The sequence below is a fragment of the Zingiber officinale genome, chromosome 8A (genome assembly GCF_018446385.1).
Source record: "Zingiber officinale cultivar Zhangliang chromosome 8A, Zo_v1.1, whole genome shotgun sequence".
In the NCBI taxonomy this organism is placed as follows: Eukaryota; Viridiplantae; Streptophyta; class Magnoliopsida; order Zingiberales; family Zingiberaceae; genus Zingiber; species Zingiber officinale.
In genome coordinates this window covers 121,810,633-121,828,105 of record NC_056000.1, presented here as the reverse complement: position 1 = coordinate 121,828,105, position 17,473 = coordinate 121,810,633, and the positions used below count along the sequence as shown (strand labels likewise).

At 40.7% G+C, this 17,473-nt stretch overlaps 1 protein-coding gene across 1 annotated transcript; it reads left to right on the top strand.

The window, feature by feature from the left end:
- The first annotated feature begins 15,322 nt into the window (after window positions 1–15,322).
- Window positions 15,323–16,756, top strand: LOC122011194 (formin-like protein 14). Its single transcript, XM_042567605.1, has one exon. It carries the CDS (start codon window positions 15,323–15,325, stop codon window positions 16,754–16,756), a length of 1,434 nt encoding a protein of 477 aa, XP_042423539.1.
- Window positions 16,757–17,473: the final 717 nt, after the last annotated feature.

Here is a 17,473-nt window from a genome sequence, read left to right as displayed (position 1 = left end):
TAATGACTAAGCTGCCATATCTTCTACCATACATCTGATTCCCATTCCCTCCACATGCCGATCGAAAACATTCGCCGGAAGGGCCTTAGTGAAAGGATCTGCCAGGTTATCCGCTGATGCAATCTTGGCGATGACAAATTTGTTGGTGCAATATCCCTCAGGTCAAGGTTGACCTGGTTGACCAAACTTGAGTCTTGGTTTGAATTTCGATGTTTGACAATATATTGGGTTTAGATGATATGGACAATGCAGGTGCAGTTGTTCATTTGGGGAGATTGTTGATACAATTCTCGTTTGGTCAAAGTTGACCAGTTAAGATTGTGAAGGAAAGTCAAGTAGGTCAAGGTTGACTGGATACTTGACTGAAAGTCCTGGTGAGTGAAGCCAGGCAGAAGGAAGTCCTGGTGAGTGAAGCCAGGCAGAAGAAAGTCCTAGTGAGTGAAGCTAGGCAGAAGGAAATCCTAGTGAGTGAAGCTAGGTGAAAGTTCTGGTGAGTGAAGCCAGGCAGGAGGAAGTCCTGGTGAGTGAAGCCAGGCAAAAGGAAGTCCTAGTGAGTGAAGCTAGGCAGGAGGAAAATCCTAGTGAGTAAAGCTAGGCAGAAGGAAATCCTAGTGAGTGAAGCTAGGTGAAAGTCCTGGTGAGTGAAGCCAGGCAGGAGGAAGTCCTGGTGAGTGAAGCCAGGCAGAAGGAAGTCCTAGTGAGTGAAGCTAGGCAGGAGGAAAATCCTGATGAGTGAAGCCAGGTGAAAGACCTAGTGAGTGAAGCTAGGCAATTGGGAAAGTCCTGGTGAGTGAAGCCAGGCAGGAGAAATCCAGATGGGTCAAGGTTGACCAGACATCTGGTGAGAGTCTAAGTAGGTCAAAGGGATTGACCGGATACTTGGCACGAGGAAGAAAAGTCCAAGTAGGTCAGAGGGATTGACCGGATACTTGGCAAGAAGAGAAAAGTCCAAGTGGGTTAAAGGGATTGACCAGACACTTGGTGAAAGAGTCCTAGCTGGTCAAGGGTGACCGGATGCTAGGTCTTATGTACCAACAAGTCATGGTTGACTAGATGTTGGTTTAGGGGGCTTTGGACTTGGTTTTGGGCAAAAACCAAGATCTGGATTGATCAGTCGATTGATCCAGCAGATCTGGATTGATCAGCCGATTGATCCAGCAGATTTGGATCGATCAGTAGATCGATCCAGCAGATCTGGATCGATCAGCCGATCGATTGGATCATGCCCAATCGATCGGCCGATCGATTCGGTGAGTCCCCGCGAACAGAACCCCTTTGGATCGATCGGTGGATCGATCCAGAGGTCCCAATCGATCAGTGGATCGATTGGGAGCTGCTGTTTATGCGCGATAAGCGCTGGATCGATCCACCGATCGATCCAGGCTATTCCAGAGAGCACAGAGGCACTCTGGATCGATCGATTGATCGATCCAAAGCCTCCCCGATCGATTGGGAGCAATCCAATCGATCGGGATCCGACCGTTGGCGTCGTATTTAGCTGCAGGCGAGCGTTTCCTTCAGTAGAACTTCACCGATTCATCTCCGATCATCACGGTGCTCCCACAGCTTCTCCACAAAGTTCAGATCACCAGTTCTTGAAGGTTCTTGGAGGTTTTCCAAGTCAAGAGGCGGATCTACAGCTGAAGAAGAAAGCTAGGGTTAGGGTTTTATTGTAAGCTTGTGTTGTATTTTGTTTCCCTTTCCTTTTCTTCTTGTAGTGTGAACTTGTAGGGCTTCTCCGCCTTTGGTAGTTACCATAAAGGAGGGTTTTCATAGTGAAGGGTGTATGAGTGTGTGGATCCTTGAATTAGTCACCTCTTGTGAGGTGGATACCAAGTAAAATCCATTTGTTAGCGTTGTAGTTTGTTTCTTTGTATTTTCCGCTGCACATCTTTGAAGAAACAAGCAACGTCAATCACGAAGATCGCGACGAGCTATTCACCCCCCCTCTAGCTACTTTTCGGTCCCAACAAACTTCTCCTCGTTTCACGATATCTCGTATCAGCTGGTACTTGCGCTCTATTTGTTTACTTGCCTTATGGGCTCGTGGTTCCTTCGAGTTTGCAACTGCACCGCTATTATCACAATAAATTGTGATGATTATGGGCAAACCAGGAATCACATCTAAGTCCATTAGAAAGTTCCTGAGTCATACTGCTTCTTTAGCTGCCTCAGAGGCTGCTACATACTCAGCTTCCATGGTTGAGTCCGAAACGCATTTCTGCTTAACGCTCCTCCATGAAATGGCTCCACCTCCTAAAGTAAACGCATAGCCTGATGTAGACTTACTGTTGTCCCTATCTGATTGGAAATCTGAATCCGTGTAACCCACAGGGAGCAAATCGTCTGCTTGGTAAACTAGCATATAATCTCTAGTCCTTCTCAGGTACTTTAATATCTGCTTTACCGCAGTCCAATGTCCTTGTCCAGGGTTACTATGATGTCTGCTGACCATGCCCACGGAAAAACAAATATCAGGTCTCGTACATAGCATTGCATACATAAGGCTTCTTACAGCCGAAGCATAAGGAATTGCTTTCATGTCTTCTATCTCCTTTGATGTCTTTGGAGACATCTCTTTAGATTGAGCTATTCCATGCCTAAAAGGTAAGAAATCTTTCTTGGAATCCTGCATGCTAAAACGAGCAAGAACTGTATTTATATATGAAGCTTGGGAGAGACACAACATTCTTTTCTTATGATCCCTTATAACTTTGATCCCAAGAATGTGTGCACAATCTCTTAAGTCCTTCATATCAAATTGTTTGGACAACCATACCCTTACGTCTGATAATACCTTGACATTGTTGCCAATTAACAAAATATCATCTACGTATAGTACAAGAAATATCACCACATTTCCGTTACACTTCTTGTATACACAAGACTCATCCGGACTCTGAATAAATCCATATGACTGGATTACTTCATTAAACCGGATGTTCCAAGATCTTGAAGCTTGCTTCAGTCCATAAATGGACCGATTGAGCTTGCACACTAGATGCTCTTTGCCTTTTTCAATGAATCCTTCTGGTTGCTTCATATGGATGTTCTCTTCAAGACTTCCATTAAGGAAAGTTGTCTTGACATCCATTTGCCAAATCTCATAATCCATATGAGCAGCAATGGATAAGAGTATCCGGATAGACTTAAGTATGACTATCGGTGAAAAAGTTTCCTCATAATCGATTCCCTCTTTCTGAGTGTACCCTTTCGCAACAAGCCTAACTTTGAAGGTTTCTACCTTCCCGTCTGTCCCTCTTTTCCTTTTGTAGATCCACTTGCATCCAACGACTTTTACACCATCAGGTGGTTCTACAAGCTCCCAGACCTTATAGAGTACATAAACTCTATTTCAGAATTCATCGCCTTTTGCCAAGATACTGCATCTATATCTTGGAATGCTTCGTCATATGTCCGGGGATCAGGTTCATGTTTACCCGGGATCAAGTCCGAAGACTCTCCCAAAAACATGAATCTATCAGGCTGCCTTACAACCCTCCCACTACGACGAGGCACTGTCTGTGGTTGTGCATCATTTGTGACACGTGTTGCAGTCTCTTGTGGTACTTCATCTTGTATTGTTGGTACTAAGGTAGACGTGTCCTCTCTAAATTCTTCTAAAACAACTTTGCTACTGGGCTTGTGATCCATTATATAGTCTTCTTCTAAAAACTGGGTATTGGTGCTAACAATGACCTTCTGATCTTTAGGACTATAAAATAAACCACCTTTAGTTCCTCTGGGATACCCCACAAACACACGAACTTCTGTACGAGACTCTAACTTATCAGCATCTGGTTTCAGCATATGTGCTGGACTACCCCAAAATCGAATATGTCTTAGACTGGGCTTTCGCCCATTCCACAATTCTGTGGGAGTAGAAGAGACTGATTTAGAAGGTACTAAGTTCAGAATGTACACTACTGTTTCCAGAGCGTATCCCCAAAACGAATTTGGTAATTCCGAATAACTCATCATCGATCTAACCATCTCCATAAGAGTCCTATTCCTTCGTTCTGCCACACCATTCTGTTGGGGTGTACCAGGTGCGGACAGTTGAGATTGAATCCCGGCCTCTGATAAGTAACTCCTAAACTCTCCTAAGAGGTATTCGCCACCACGATCAGACCGTAGTGTCTTGATACTTTTACCTAGTCGTTTCTCCACATCAGCCTTGTACTCTTTAAACTTATCAAAGCACTCGGACTTGCGGCGCATTAGGTAAATGTATCCATATCTTGAATAATCGTCTATGAAAGAGACAAAATATTCAAAACCTCCTCTTGCCTGGACAGACATAGGACCACACAAATCAGAGTGAACCAATTCTAACACTTCTTCGGCTCTATACCCCTTGGCCTTAAAAGGCCTTTTGGTCATTTTACCTTCCAAGCAAGATTCACAAGTTGGAAAATTTTCCAACTCTAATGAACCCAAAAGTCCATCGGCTATAAGCCTCTGAATCCTACTTAAATTAATATGACCAAGCCTTAGATGCCAAAGATATGCTTGGTTCATTTCTGAAGGTTCTTTTCTCTTATTTGAGTTAGAAGATGAGTTATAAATTTCCATGTTTTGCTTTGTGGGAGAAATTGGATTTAAAGTATACAAATTGCTAACTAATGCACCAGAATAGATAATCACTTTATTTCTCTTAATAACTACATCGTTACTAAAGGAAACTGAATATCCATCTAAAAACAGTTTAGAAACTGAAATTAAATTCTTTCTAAAACTGGGTACATAAAGACAATTTCTTAAAACTAAATTTTTATTTCTACTAAAAGATAAGTAGACGTCTCCCACTGCAACAGCTGCCACCTTAGTAGAATTGCCCATGTAGACGGTAATCTCTCCTTCAGATAGTCGTTGGGTTTCCTGGAACCCCTGCAAGGAATTGCAGACATGATCAGTGACTTCCATATCTACACACCAGGTGCTGGTAGATAACACCGCTAAACATGTTTCAACAACTAGAGCATGAGATATACCTTTGTTGTTCTGATTCCTACGAGAATAGTCCGCCTTCCAATGCCCTGACTGCTTGTAGATGAAGCACTTGCCCTTCGGCTTCTTCATTCCAGCTTTAGGTCCTGTACTCTGAGATTTATTCACTTTCTTTGCTGAACCAACTTGTTTCTTCTTCTTCTTTCCTTTCGGCTTAGAAGTAGAACCATTTTCAACATAGTGAATATGAAAGTTGTGACGAAACAATCCTTCTGCTGCCTGAAGTTCTGTCAGTAGTTCCGCCAATGAATATACCCTTTTGTTCATATTGTAATTCAGGCAGAATTGCTCAAAACTTCTAGGTAGTGTTTGGAGGATCATATCGATCTGGGTTTCCCCATCAATTTCTCCTCCAAGGATCTGTATTTCGTTCAGATAAGCCATCATCTTTAGGATATGATCCCTCACAGGAGTACCCTCTTGCATGGTGGCTGTCATTATTTTTCTCATGGCTTCTTGCCTAGAAGCCCTATCTTGATGACCAAAGAGTTCCTTGAGATTGTTCATAATATCATAAGCTGTTGGTAAATCTTGATGTTGATGTTGCAATACATTTGACATAGAAGCCAAAATGTAACACCGCGTCATCTCATCTGCTTTTACCCATTTCCTATGATATTTAATCTCCTCTTGGGTAGATTCACCAGTGGGTGCTTCAGGGCAAGGCTCAGTCAATACAAATTTATAGCTTTCAGCAGTAAGAACAATGTCCAGGTTCCTTTTCCAATCTATGTAGTTAGGACCAGTAAGTCTATTCTGTTGTAGTATGATGGACAGTGGGTTGAAAGTCATCCTAAGAATCACAAATAACTTTTGGTCAGAACTCTAAATTTACAATAATATTGATTCCTCAAACAATACTATTTTAAATTAACCAACACCTCAAATCACCGTGAATTTTGTATGCCACGATAGTGTGGACGTATACAAATTCAACATTTGTAAAAGGAGGGTTTTAACCCATTAATTTTATTATCTTGTCAACCTAACTTTTTGACAAATAAAATTAATAATTGGTATCCTTTGGTCACACAAATAATAGCAGTGACTCCGATGGGGAGGATACTATTAGTTGTGCCTAAGTGTATACCATTACTTGACACTAAGTCCATTAATAAGATTATGCCTCTTCCGATGGAGAAGATCACACGCTCTTAATTAACTTCCTATAGTCATCCCAAATAGAAGTTTGTTCTAGTGATCCACAAACAAGCTCATCCGATATGGAGGAAGTCACTCAGAGCCAACGCGCGAGCTTGTTTGCATCACTTACAAACCAGTAATGGAGACCATGGGTTTTACTTAAAAATCTCTCTCCCACTTAGTTATTTATAAATGAGGAATTTTAACTATGCTAGACTACTAAACATGTATACTAACATACGCACACAACACAATATAAAAGCAATAAATAAAAAATCTAATTTTCAACTATTATGGCTTTTATCTATGGTTGTCCTCCGTGTGTTGTCATCCCAAGCTGCTGCCATATTTGGCCACCGCCACCGGGTCTAGCTATCGCATCCATCTTGCTCCTTGTTCCGCTGCGCCTCTGGTCCTCAGAAGGTTCTACGCTTTGCAAGATTCGATCCGCGACATAAATAGAATTTTACAATTTTGATCCTATATTCCATAAAAGAAATGTACATGTATATAGATCAAAAATAAAATCCTAATAAAACTAAATACAGCTCCTGCTGTATTTTATAATACAATCATGCACACACATATAAATGCCCTTGACATGTCCAAGGGTCCAATCACACACATAAAACTATAAGCCATAATAGTTGGATCCTGCATCCACAAAGTTAGCACATCCTACTATTATCCTGCCTAAATTATGTATGACATGTGCATAATTAAACTAATACCAAATACACAGAGGCAAAACCCTAGCTCTGATACCAATTGTTGGTTGCTACTCGGAAAACCTAGAGGTTCCACTGTACTAAAATTTTATACAAAGGTCTGAACCTTTTCCTAGCTACCATATGTTCTTTTAAATTAAATTTTGGATCGCCTGCGGAACTTAACACGTTTGATCCAAAACTTAATTTATTTGTTCCTTTTGGTTTTGACTTGGATCTCCTGCGGAACTTAACACGTTCGACCCAAATCACCTTAAGTTATTAATTCCATTAAATATTAATTTCCATAATTGGTTCCCAGTACTGACGTGGCGAGGCACATGACCTTCTTGGATATGGGAGCAACCACCACCGATTAGACAAAATATTTTATGGAAAGCTAATATTTAATTTCCTAAAATAACTTTAGGTTAACCGAAAGGAACAATCAAATCACAAGGAAAAAAAATAAACATAAGAATACTACATCAAAAATAAATTTGAAATACTAGAATCGTAAGCCTCTTGTATTTGGTATTATTTTCAAAAATAACTAGTATGATGCGGAAAGGAAAAATTACTAGTTATACCTTCTAGAAAGACCTCTTGATCTTCTACCGTATTCCTCTTCTAACCTCGGACGTTGTGTGGACAACGATCTTTCGAGATGAGAAACCACCAATGCACCTTCTTCTCCTCCTAGCTAGGTTCGGCCAAAACAAAAGAGCTTCACCAAGGATGAAGAAAAAACCACCAACCAAGCTCCAAGGGATGTAAGCTTTCTCTCCTTCTTCTTCTTCTTCTTCTCCAAGTAGTATCCAGCCACCACGAGAGCTCTAAGCAAGAGGAAGGATTCGGCCACCACAAAGAGGAAGAGACGGAGAGAGGTCGGCCGGCCACAACACCAAGGAAAAGAGGGAGAGAATAATAGAGGTTGTAACCCATGAAGGCACCCCCACCCCTTCTTTTATATTCCTTGGCTTTGGCAAATAAGGAAATTTATTTATAATAAAATTTCCTTAACTTTCCTTGACAACAATTAATTAAGAAAAATTAAATAAAATTTCTTAATCAATTAATCATGGTCGGCCACCTCATGGAGAGCAAATAAGATAATTTTTAATTAACAATTAAAACTTCCTTATTTGTCTTTGGATTTTTTTTTAAAAAAATAAAATTTTCTTTAAAATTCCTTCATGGTTGATAAAAGAAATTTCTATAATTTTAATTTTTCATCATGTGAATAATTTTCAAAAAAAAAAAAATAAAATATCTTTCCAATCTACAAATAAGGAAAGAGATCTAATCTCTTTATTTAATCTTTTGTAGATCCTTTTAAAAGAGATATTTTAATTTTAATTCTCTTTAATAAATTATATCTTCCACATAATAAAAATTAAAATTAAAACTCCTTTTAATTTAATGGGGGTCGGCCACCTAAGCTTGGGTTCAAGCTAGGGCTGACCACCCATGAATTAAGGCTTGGTCGGCCCTAGCTTGAACCACAAGCTAGCTTGGTCGGCCCCCTTATCATGGGTATGAAGGTAGGTATAGGTGGGTATAGTACTCTATAAATAAGAGGCTACGATAGGGACCGAGAGGAGAAATTGGTTTTGGTCTTCCGATAAAATTAAGCATCCCATGTTCGCCCCGAACACACAACTTAATTTTATCAATAATAATTCATTCCACTAGAGAACTATTATTGAACTACCGCACCAATCCCAAATTACATTTTTGGGCTCCTTCTTATTATGAGTATGTTAGTCTCCCTGTGTTTAAGATGTCAAATGTCCACTAATTAAGTGAGTTACTAACAACTCATTTAATTAATATCTTTATCCAAGAATAGTACCACTCAACCTCATCGTCATGTCGGACTAAGTCCACCTGCAGGGTTTAACATGACAATCTTTATGAGCTCATCTTGGGGACATTATCAACCTAGATTACTAGGACACAGTTTCCTTCTATAATCAACAACACACACTATAAGTAATATAATTTCCCAACTTATCGAGCTTATTGATTTATCGAACTAAATCTCACCCATTGATAAATTAAAGAAATAAATATCAAATATATGTGCTTGTTATTATATTAGGATTAAGAGCACACACTTCCATAATAACTGAGGTATTTGTTCCTTTATAAAGTCAGTATAAAAGAAACAACCTCAAATGGTCCTACTCAATATACTCTAAGTGTACTAGTGTAATTATATAGTCAAGATAAACTAATTTCTAATTACACTACGACCTTCTAATGGTTTGTTCCTTTCCATTTTGGTCGTGAGCTACTGTTTATAATTTATAAGGTACTGATAACATCATTTTCTGTATGTAGCACCACATACTATGTTATCTACAATATAAATTAATTGAACGACTACAACTAAATGTAGACAATTTGACCAAATGTGATTCTTTATTCAAAATAAATGTTTACAAAAGCTTAGGCTTTCAGTATACACTCCAACAGGATCATGTCACTAAAGGAGATATTGAACTCAAATACATTGAGTCCAAGTCTAATTTAGCTGATATATTTACCAAACCCCTCCCTGAAAGTGAGTTTAGCAATCTACATCGGAAGCTAGGAATGTGTTTAATAGACTAGGATTCTTAAAACTGTTTTAAAAAATGATGGCTTTAAATTCTAGGATAAAACTTTTATATTTTTAAACTTTCCATTTTTAGAATTTCAAAAATCAATTTTAGCCTTAGATTTAGGTCAGTCCCTTAGAAAGCATGTTCCTATAGGACTAGAATTTGAGCATCTCACCAACACACTAGGACTACCTTGTTTGTGATTGTTAAACATAGAAAGGGGTGAGATGCATAGGCAGATTGCTTGGACTTAAGATGCTTATTTCAGTGCATCGATGTTAAGTCTAGGCGTTAAATACAAAACAAACATCAATCAGGTTAAGTAATTCAGCTTAGTCAAACACTAACTGATTACAATTGACTTAACCTGACTAACCAAGTGAAAGATGTTGTCCTCTGATAGTTAGTAAATAACTAAATGGTTAGACAGTTTTTGTTATGTCATATTCAGGGGGAGGATTACCTATTTTCATACTTATTTTAAAAAATATTTCCTTAAAAATATTTTAAATCTATTTTAAATCTGATTTTTTCTTGAAAAGCAGGTTTTACAAACTTAGTTTTAAAAAATAAATTTTTACTTAGTTTTGAAAATTAAATTTTATAAACTTAATCTTGAAAATTAATTTTATTCACTAAGTTGAAATTTGGATTGTACAACCTCAGTTTTGAAAAATATTTTTTTAATTTGATTTTAAACTAACTTTTATAAAATTAAGTTTTTATTGGATCAATTTTTTTTTTAAAAAAATTGGTTTTGAAAGTTGGATTTTCCAAACATAGATTTGAAAATTGATTTAAAAAATTAGATTTTACAAACTTAGTCTTGAAAAATAAAATTTTACTTAGTTTTGAAATTTTGATTTGAAAATTGGACTTACCCTTAATAATCTCCCTTTTGTAAAAAATGTTATTTGAAAATTGTGTTTTAAATTTGCAAAGCTTATTTCGAAAATTAGGCTAAATTTATAAATTTTATCTTTAAAAATTACTCAAATTTTTTTTACAAAGTTATCTTTCTAAAGTTTAAAACTTAGTTATTTTTTTTTATAAAGCTAAAAGCTAAGGTTTTAAGTAAAATATTCTATGTTTTCTACTTTAGACTCCCCCCAAGTCAATCTGACTTTAATTCTTTGATTTCTTTTACTTCCCTAAATTACTTATTTTTCTGTGTTATTTTTTGATGAATGTCAAAGAGGGAGGGTTAGGTGGCTTAAGTTAGTTAAAACAAATCAACAAAATACCAAATAAGACTAACTTAAAAACCTTATCATTACTTGTTTTACTTGCATATTTTTTTACTAACTTAACTCATGTTGTCATTGTATCAAAAAGAGGGAGATTGTTGGTGCAGTTAACACCAATGGTCTAACTCAAATTTTGATGAATAACAAAATAGGTTAAGTTAGTGTCATATTGATCTAACACTTTTACGAAGTTTGTAAGAGAAGCCCAGACGGGTCGACGGACTGTGACATCTGGCACGAAGTCCAGTTAGGTTGACAAGCTGACTAAATAGCTGGCACGAAGTCCAGACGGGTCGACGGGCTGACCAGACATTTGGCATGAAGTCCAGCTAGATCAAAGGGTCGACCAGATACCTGGCACAAAGTCTAGATGGGTCGACGGGCTGACCGGACGTCTGGCAGGTAAGTAGAGGTAAGTCACTGGAGGGGAGTGACTGTGAGGACGCGTTCTCGGGAAGAGAACTTAGGTGTCGATCTAACTTAGAATCATTTTTGAACTCTAAGTTGAGATCTTGATTAGATTCTAGTCTCGGTGAGACGGAATCTAATTACTATTCTATTTGATTATAAACTATGCTAACACTCTGTTTTACAGGATATATTTGCCTCGGACTAACGTTTTCTTGTAGGAAGGAGATTGCTGGAAAACAAGGGTCCGGGCGCCCAGAGGCAAATTTTATCCTCGAACGTACATCGACACGTGGAGCTTCATGGTTGGTTGGGTTAGTCACACTCTAGGCGCCCGGAAGGGATCCGAGCTCCCTGAGCCTCCTGTATAAGGAGGGTGAAGCCTGGAGCAAGATACAATACACGACTATGCCTTCTGACGCTTGCGATCCTTCACGGTGCTCCTGCGACGAAGCTTCTCCAACACACGCACTGATTTCTTTTTCTTTATTAGTTGTCAGTACTTATTTCATTTTAGCATCTCTGTACTTCAAATTCTGTAATCATCTTTTCGGATTGCTAATGGATTGCCCAACAAAAGCACTCGACAAGTGCGGGCCTTGGAGTAGGAGTCGACCAAAGATCTGAACCAAGTAAAAAGGTTCGTGTTAGCATTATACTTTTTCGTTTTCTACTTTTTCGTTGCTTACTCTACGATAATTCTTTTCGATCGATATTCACCCCCCCTATCGATTTTATGATCCAACAATATGGCCAGCCGAGTCTGGCCGATTTGTAATACTTCATTGCCTGTGAATCCATACAACGGGGTCGTCATGGGCTGCAATTCACTTCGATCGATTTGCAGCTAGTCAAACGCATTCTTAAAGATGATATTCAGCTACCTATATCCATAGAAGTTTCATGAATAGTATAATTAGCTTTACGACTTGGGTGATCAAGGTGTCGTCGTGAGGAATTTCCACTCCCTCTAGGCCCTGAGGGCCAAAATTGATTTATTGTCCTTTGGCCTTTTATTTGCTGCATCCCACAGCATGTATTTCCAGTCGTCGGGCGTGTAACTTCCTCGCTCTATTGGAATCACCGTCGATCGACCCCCCAGCGATCATTCCAATTTTACCTCGAGCCGCATTGCTTCGGTTTTCCTCCTCCCAAGATGAACGTTGAGCCCGCTCAGCCGAAGCTCGGGTGGGACTTGCATTTCCTCTTCGTTGAGGCTGAGGTTGACGCTGCTCGGGCGTCGATCTCTCTTCTTCCCTTCGCATGTCTGATCAGCATCGATGATGCCGATCGGGAGAGGGTGAATGACGACGATAACCTAGAGGAACCGATCGGCTTGAAACTGGCCTCAAGTTGTAGCAGTCTCATGTATTGTGTGTCACCAAGCGATGGTAAGAGCAGAACAATGGAGTCCACGACTTACCTTTCGCAGCCTTCGACCACTCTGCCTCCACATGCTGCACTGCATGGGCTTGTGGCTCTTGGTGCAACTATGTTGCTCCTGTTCGGGGGCCCTTTAGTGGTTAATGTTTATTGGTCAACCGTCGTTCAGGAGGAGCAGTATGTTCAATAGGAACTTCCTTCTTTCGTGTTGCTTGGGCCTCCTCCATGTTGATATATTTGGTGGCGCGCTTGAGCAGGTGATCGAAGTTTTTTGGCGGCTTCCGGATGAGTGAGTGAAAGAATTCGCCTTCGATAAGCCCCTGCGAGAAGGCACTCACCAATATCTCTGGGGTGACTGATGGAATATCCATAGTCACTTGGTTGAACCTCTTGATATAGACTCTCAATGCCTCCTTGGGCCCTTGCTTCACAGCGAACAAGTTAACGTTCTGGCAAAATGATGCAGAAATGCTGCCCGGAAGTCCTTGAAACTATAAATTGATCCGATCGGCAAGCATCTAAACTATCTCTGCATTGATCTGGAAAGGATGGTAAGGAAGACTCAACACTTCACTCCATCAGTATACTGTTGGAGCATGGCCATGTTGTCAAACCTGATCAGATGGTCCTCTGGGTCAGTTGTCCCATTATATTCTCCGATTGTCAATGGCGTGTAATATTGTAGTAGTCAGTCGTCCAGGATCCCTTGAGAGAATTACCGGTTGATCTGTTCGTAGAATCATCGATCCTTAGCTTGGTGGCTTTCCCTTCTGTCCGTCCTGGATAGGCACGTTGTCCAAGGAGGATCCTTGCTCTCTATCCACTTAGCCTTGTTCCTCTGAAGGAATGTGGAACAACGCCTAATGAAAGGGGATCAACACATTTGGTGCATCCCCATATGTGTCGGTTGGCTTCTTGGTTTGCCCCCGCACTGATATATTTTTCCGCTCAGTCTCTATAGCAGGCCTGCTGTCCCGCAGCTAACACCACAGGTTCATTTGCTTGGCGCTCGGCCATTGCCTACTGTTGCTGCTCCACCATCTTGATCGCTCGGGCTTGTATCAATATGTCCAACTCCTCCTTCGTCAGTGTCACAGTCGTGAGTCGTCCAACATCCCCATCTCCATGTCTCGGATATAGGTTAAGTTCCCAGAAACAGTGTCAATATGATCATGTCCGAAAATGATGAAGACAGTTGGTGGGGATGTGACTCCTCCGTTGACCGTGTGAAGACTTCGCTCCCCCCTGTAACACAAAGAATGTTAGTGTCGGGCCAGGGAAGGGGTCCTCCGTGTTGGCCCTCTGATACTCAAGTTAGTCACGGGGATAGTAGAAAAGACGGCAACAAACTGTAGCAACACCAATAGCTCTAGCATAAATAACGCATACCTCCGCCGATATATGAACCCCCTTTATATAGTGCTCCAGTAGCAGACGTGCACGCTTCTTAGGGCGTGTGCATGTTTTCCCAACTGTCCTATGAAAAGACATGCCAGGAAAGTGTCTTTGACACCCTTCCTTAACAAGGCGTGAAAATCGCAGATATGATAGTAGAAGCTTCCGTCATACGATTTGCCTGTTGATCATGTCCTATTGTCAGCGACACTAACTCCTAGAAAGATATATATGACGAGATATGAAAAGGGTCTCATTGTTTGGCCGAGCAGGGGAACCGCTCGACTAGGATTCCCTACCCTGTCGCTCAAGGTTGTTCTTCTCTGTAGTCCCTCGGCTCAGTATGTTGTCTTTTGTCCGACCGGACAGGCGGTCCAGGCGGACTAGCATTCACTTGGTCACAGTTGTGAGCATTTGATGTCTTCTATATAGTTCTCCTGGCCAAATGAGCGATCTGCTTAGATGAGCCTTCGAGCCGATCGAATCCTTCATGTCCGCTCGGCACGTTGTTACCCGTTCAGCCGATTTGGTCAGTCAACGATTTCCTTCCTTTGACCGTTTTAACTTTGACCTCCACATCGACTGTTGTTCCCACTTTTGACTCACATTTGATAGACTCCTTTTATAACTATATCAATATTGATATTTGAATTTAAGCTTAAAAAATATATATAATATTCGAATTCAATTTAAAGCTCGAAAATATAAAAAAAAAATTAGCCAAGCTTGGTTTGAAATAAAATAAGAAGATGAGTTCAGTGTAAATTACTCGAACCATGATTTCAGTAGAATTAAATTATAATTTAAAAATAATTTAAATTCGAATTTGGTTTGATATATATGAATTTTAATTTAAATATATTTAAATTAAAATTATAAAAAAATAATTAGAATTTAATTTGAGTTTCATTCCTGGATAGCCCATCGGCAATTAAATAAAATATTATTTATTTGAATTCGATAATTTGCATATTTTTCCAAAAAAAAAATATAAACAAATAAACCTAAACTTTGTTTGTAGCCAGTCGAGTATTCCAGTAACAATAAATCCCGATTAATACGCAAGATATTAAATTTTCCAAATATTTTGCCGAATATTTCTAACAACCTTTATACTTCTGTTGGTCTTCTATAAATACAAACTCTGTGCACTTCCTAGCTATACTCCTATACGAACTACGTACTAAGCGGAATTATTCCACATTCATCGTACGCCTCAATCGATCGATCCATCGAAACCGACAAAAGAAGTCTCGATGGAGGCCGAGGGAAGAGTACACGGTGCGCAAGGACTGCTGACGTCACCGGCAGAAGGAGGCACGGAAGGATCGCGGCCGCAGAAAACTAGGAAGAGAAGATCGTGGACGGCGGAGGAAGACGCTGTGCTGGCGGCGCACGTCCAGGCTCACGGCGTGGGGAAATGGGATGCGGTGCCGCAGAGCACCGGACTGGCACGCACCGGCCAGAGCTGCAGATGGAGGGCAGATCGGAGAACCAAGTCATGCACTACTGGTTTTACTACGTCAGTCGATGCCAACAGGCCGGCCTCAACGTCTACCCTCCGGAGGTGCAACAAGCCGCCGACGGACAACCTTTCCTCGACCAACCACAACCCAAAAGGCACAAGAGTCAGACTTCTTCGTTGCCGCAACAGCTGCCGGCGCCGCCGCCATATCTGCATTCCGTCGGCTATCCCAATTATCCCCTCGTCCCCACTCATCTGGCGCAACCACTCGGTCCCGTTTATCCTGTGAGGATGGCAATCCCTCCTCCTCCTCCTCCTCCTACTCCTCTTCCTTGTCTTCCTCCTCCTCCGGTCATGGCTGAGGCATCGTCCACCACCCAATTCTGGGCGCCCATCCTGTCATTGTCGAATCAGAATGTTGAACAGGGGATGCAGCCACATCCGCTGGCGCTACCATTGAGAAACACAACGGAACTTACCGAGAATGACCAGGGCTTAGCGTCGCTCCTGCCACATTCCAATCAGAATGTTGAACAGGAGATGCAACCACAGCCGCCGGCGCTACCGTGGGAAAACGAGACTGAAATTAACGATGAAGACCAACTCTTGCCGTCGCTCCTATGGCAGTCGAATCAGAGTGTTGAACAGGGGAGTCAGCCCCAGCCGCCGGCGCTATCAACGGAAAACGTAACTGAATTTAAAAAGGAAGGACAACCCCTGACGTCGCTCCCGCCAATGTCCAATCAAAATGTTGATCCGGGGAGGCAGCCACAGCCGCCGTTTCTACCAACGGAAAACGCAACTGAATTTAACGAGGAAGGCCAACTCCTGACGTGGCTCCCGCCAATGTCCAATCAAAATGTTGATCCGGGGAGGCAGCCACAGCCGCCGTTGCTACCAACGGAAAACGCAACTGAATTTAACGAGGAAGGCCAACCCCTGATGTCGCTCCCGCCAATGTCTAATCAGAATGTCGAACAGGGGAGTCAGCCCCAGCCGCCGGCGCTACCAATGGAAAACGCAACTGAATTTAACGAGGAAGGCCAACCCCTGGCGTCGCTCCCGCCAATGTCCAATCAGAATGTTGAACTGGGGAGGCAGTCACAGCTGCCGGCGCTACCAACTGAAAACACAACTGAATTTAACGAGGAAGGGCAACCCTCGACGTCTCTCCCGCCATTTCCCGATCAGAATGTTGAACAGGAGTGGCAGCCACAGTGGTTGGCGCTTTCGTTAGAAAACGCGACGGAATTAAACGAGGAAGACCAGCCCTTGTCGTCGATCTCGCCGCTGTGGGATCAGAATGTCGAACAGGGAATGCAGCCACAGTCGCCGGCACCATCGTTTGGATACGGACACGATTTTTTCGACTTGTGGGGCTTTTACTGAAGAATTGATGCCACCTGGCCGCTGCCAATGTTTTAAATAGATTTTTTCCACGTTGATGCATGGTTGATAGATTCTTTTCAAATCTGAATAATCGAGAACATGAGTTATTCATATATTTTTTTTCCCCTCAAAAACACAGTGATAATTTATTCTTAAGATATCTTCGAACCAAGAACGATTGATACGCATCTACAATTTGCAAATGGTGCATGTTAATTGAGTATTTCAAGGCATTTCCAATATTCATCTTTTTCCTTTTTCAAGTAAAACTCTTATACTAGCAAGTTGAAACTGATAACGAATTTGTTAGTAGAATTAGATTTATGAAACTGGAAGATTTATATTTAGGGTAAATTTGCATGTAGTCTTCATTGGCAAACATAACTTTACATGTACTTTTCATTGGAAAAAGTCTTTGTTTTCACTCCCTATTCTAATATACTTACCTAATTGCCCCTGATATTTTAAGTAAAAAAAGTTTAAAAATGAGTATATATCCTCTTAAATTCAGTACATTAAACTAGAATCTAGTATATTTTCTATCAAATTGAGTACGATTCTTTTTCCACCTCAATTGGATGAAAAATATACTAGATTTTCTTTAAAAGATACTCAATTGGATGGAAAATATACTAGATTTTATTTAAATGATACTGAATTTATGAGGAATTATATTAAATAGGAAAAATCTCGTACTCAATTTAATAGAAAATATAC

Excerpts from the sequence above, each read along its gene's own strand:
- LOC122011194 (XM_042567605.1), top strand. The coding sequence starts at position 15,323 with ATGGGATGCGGTGCCGCAGAGCACCGGACTGGCACGCACCGGCCAGAG.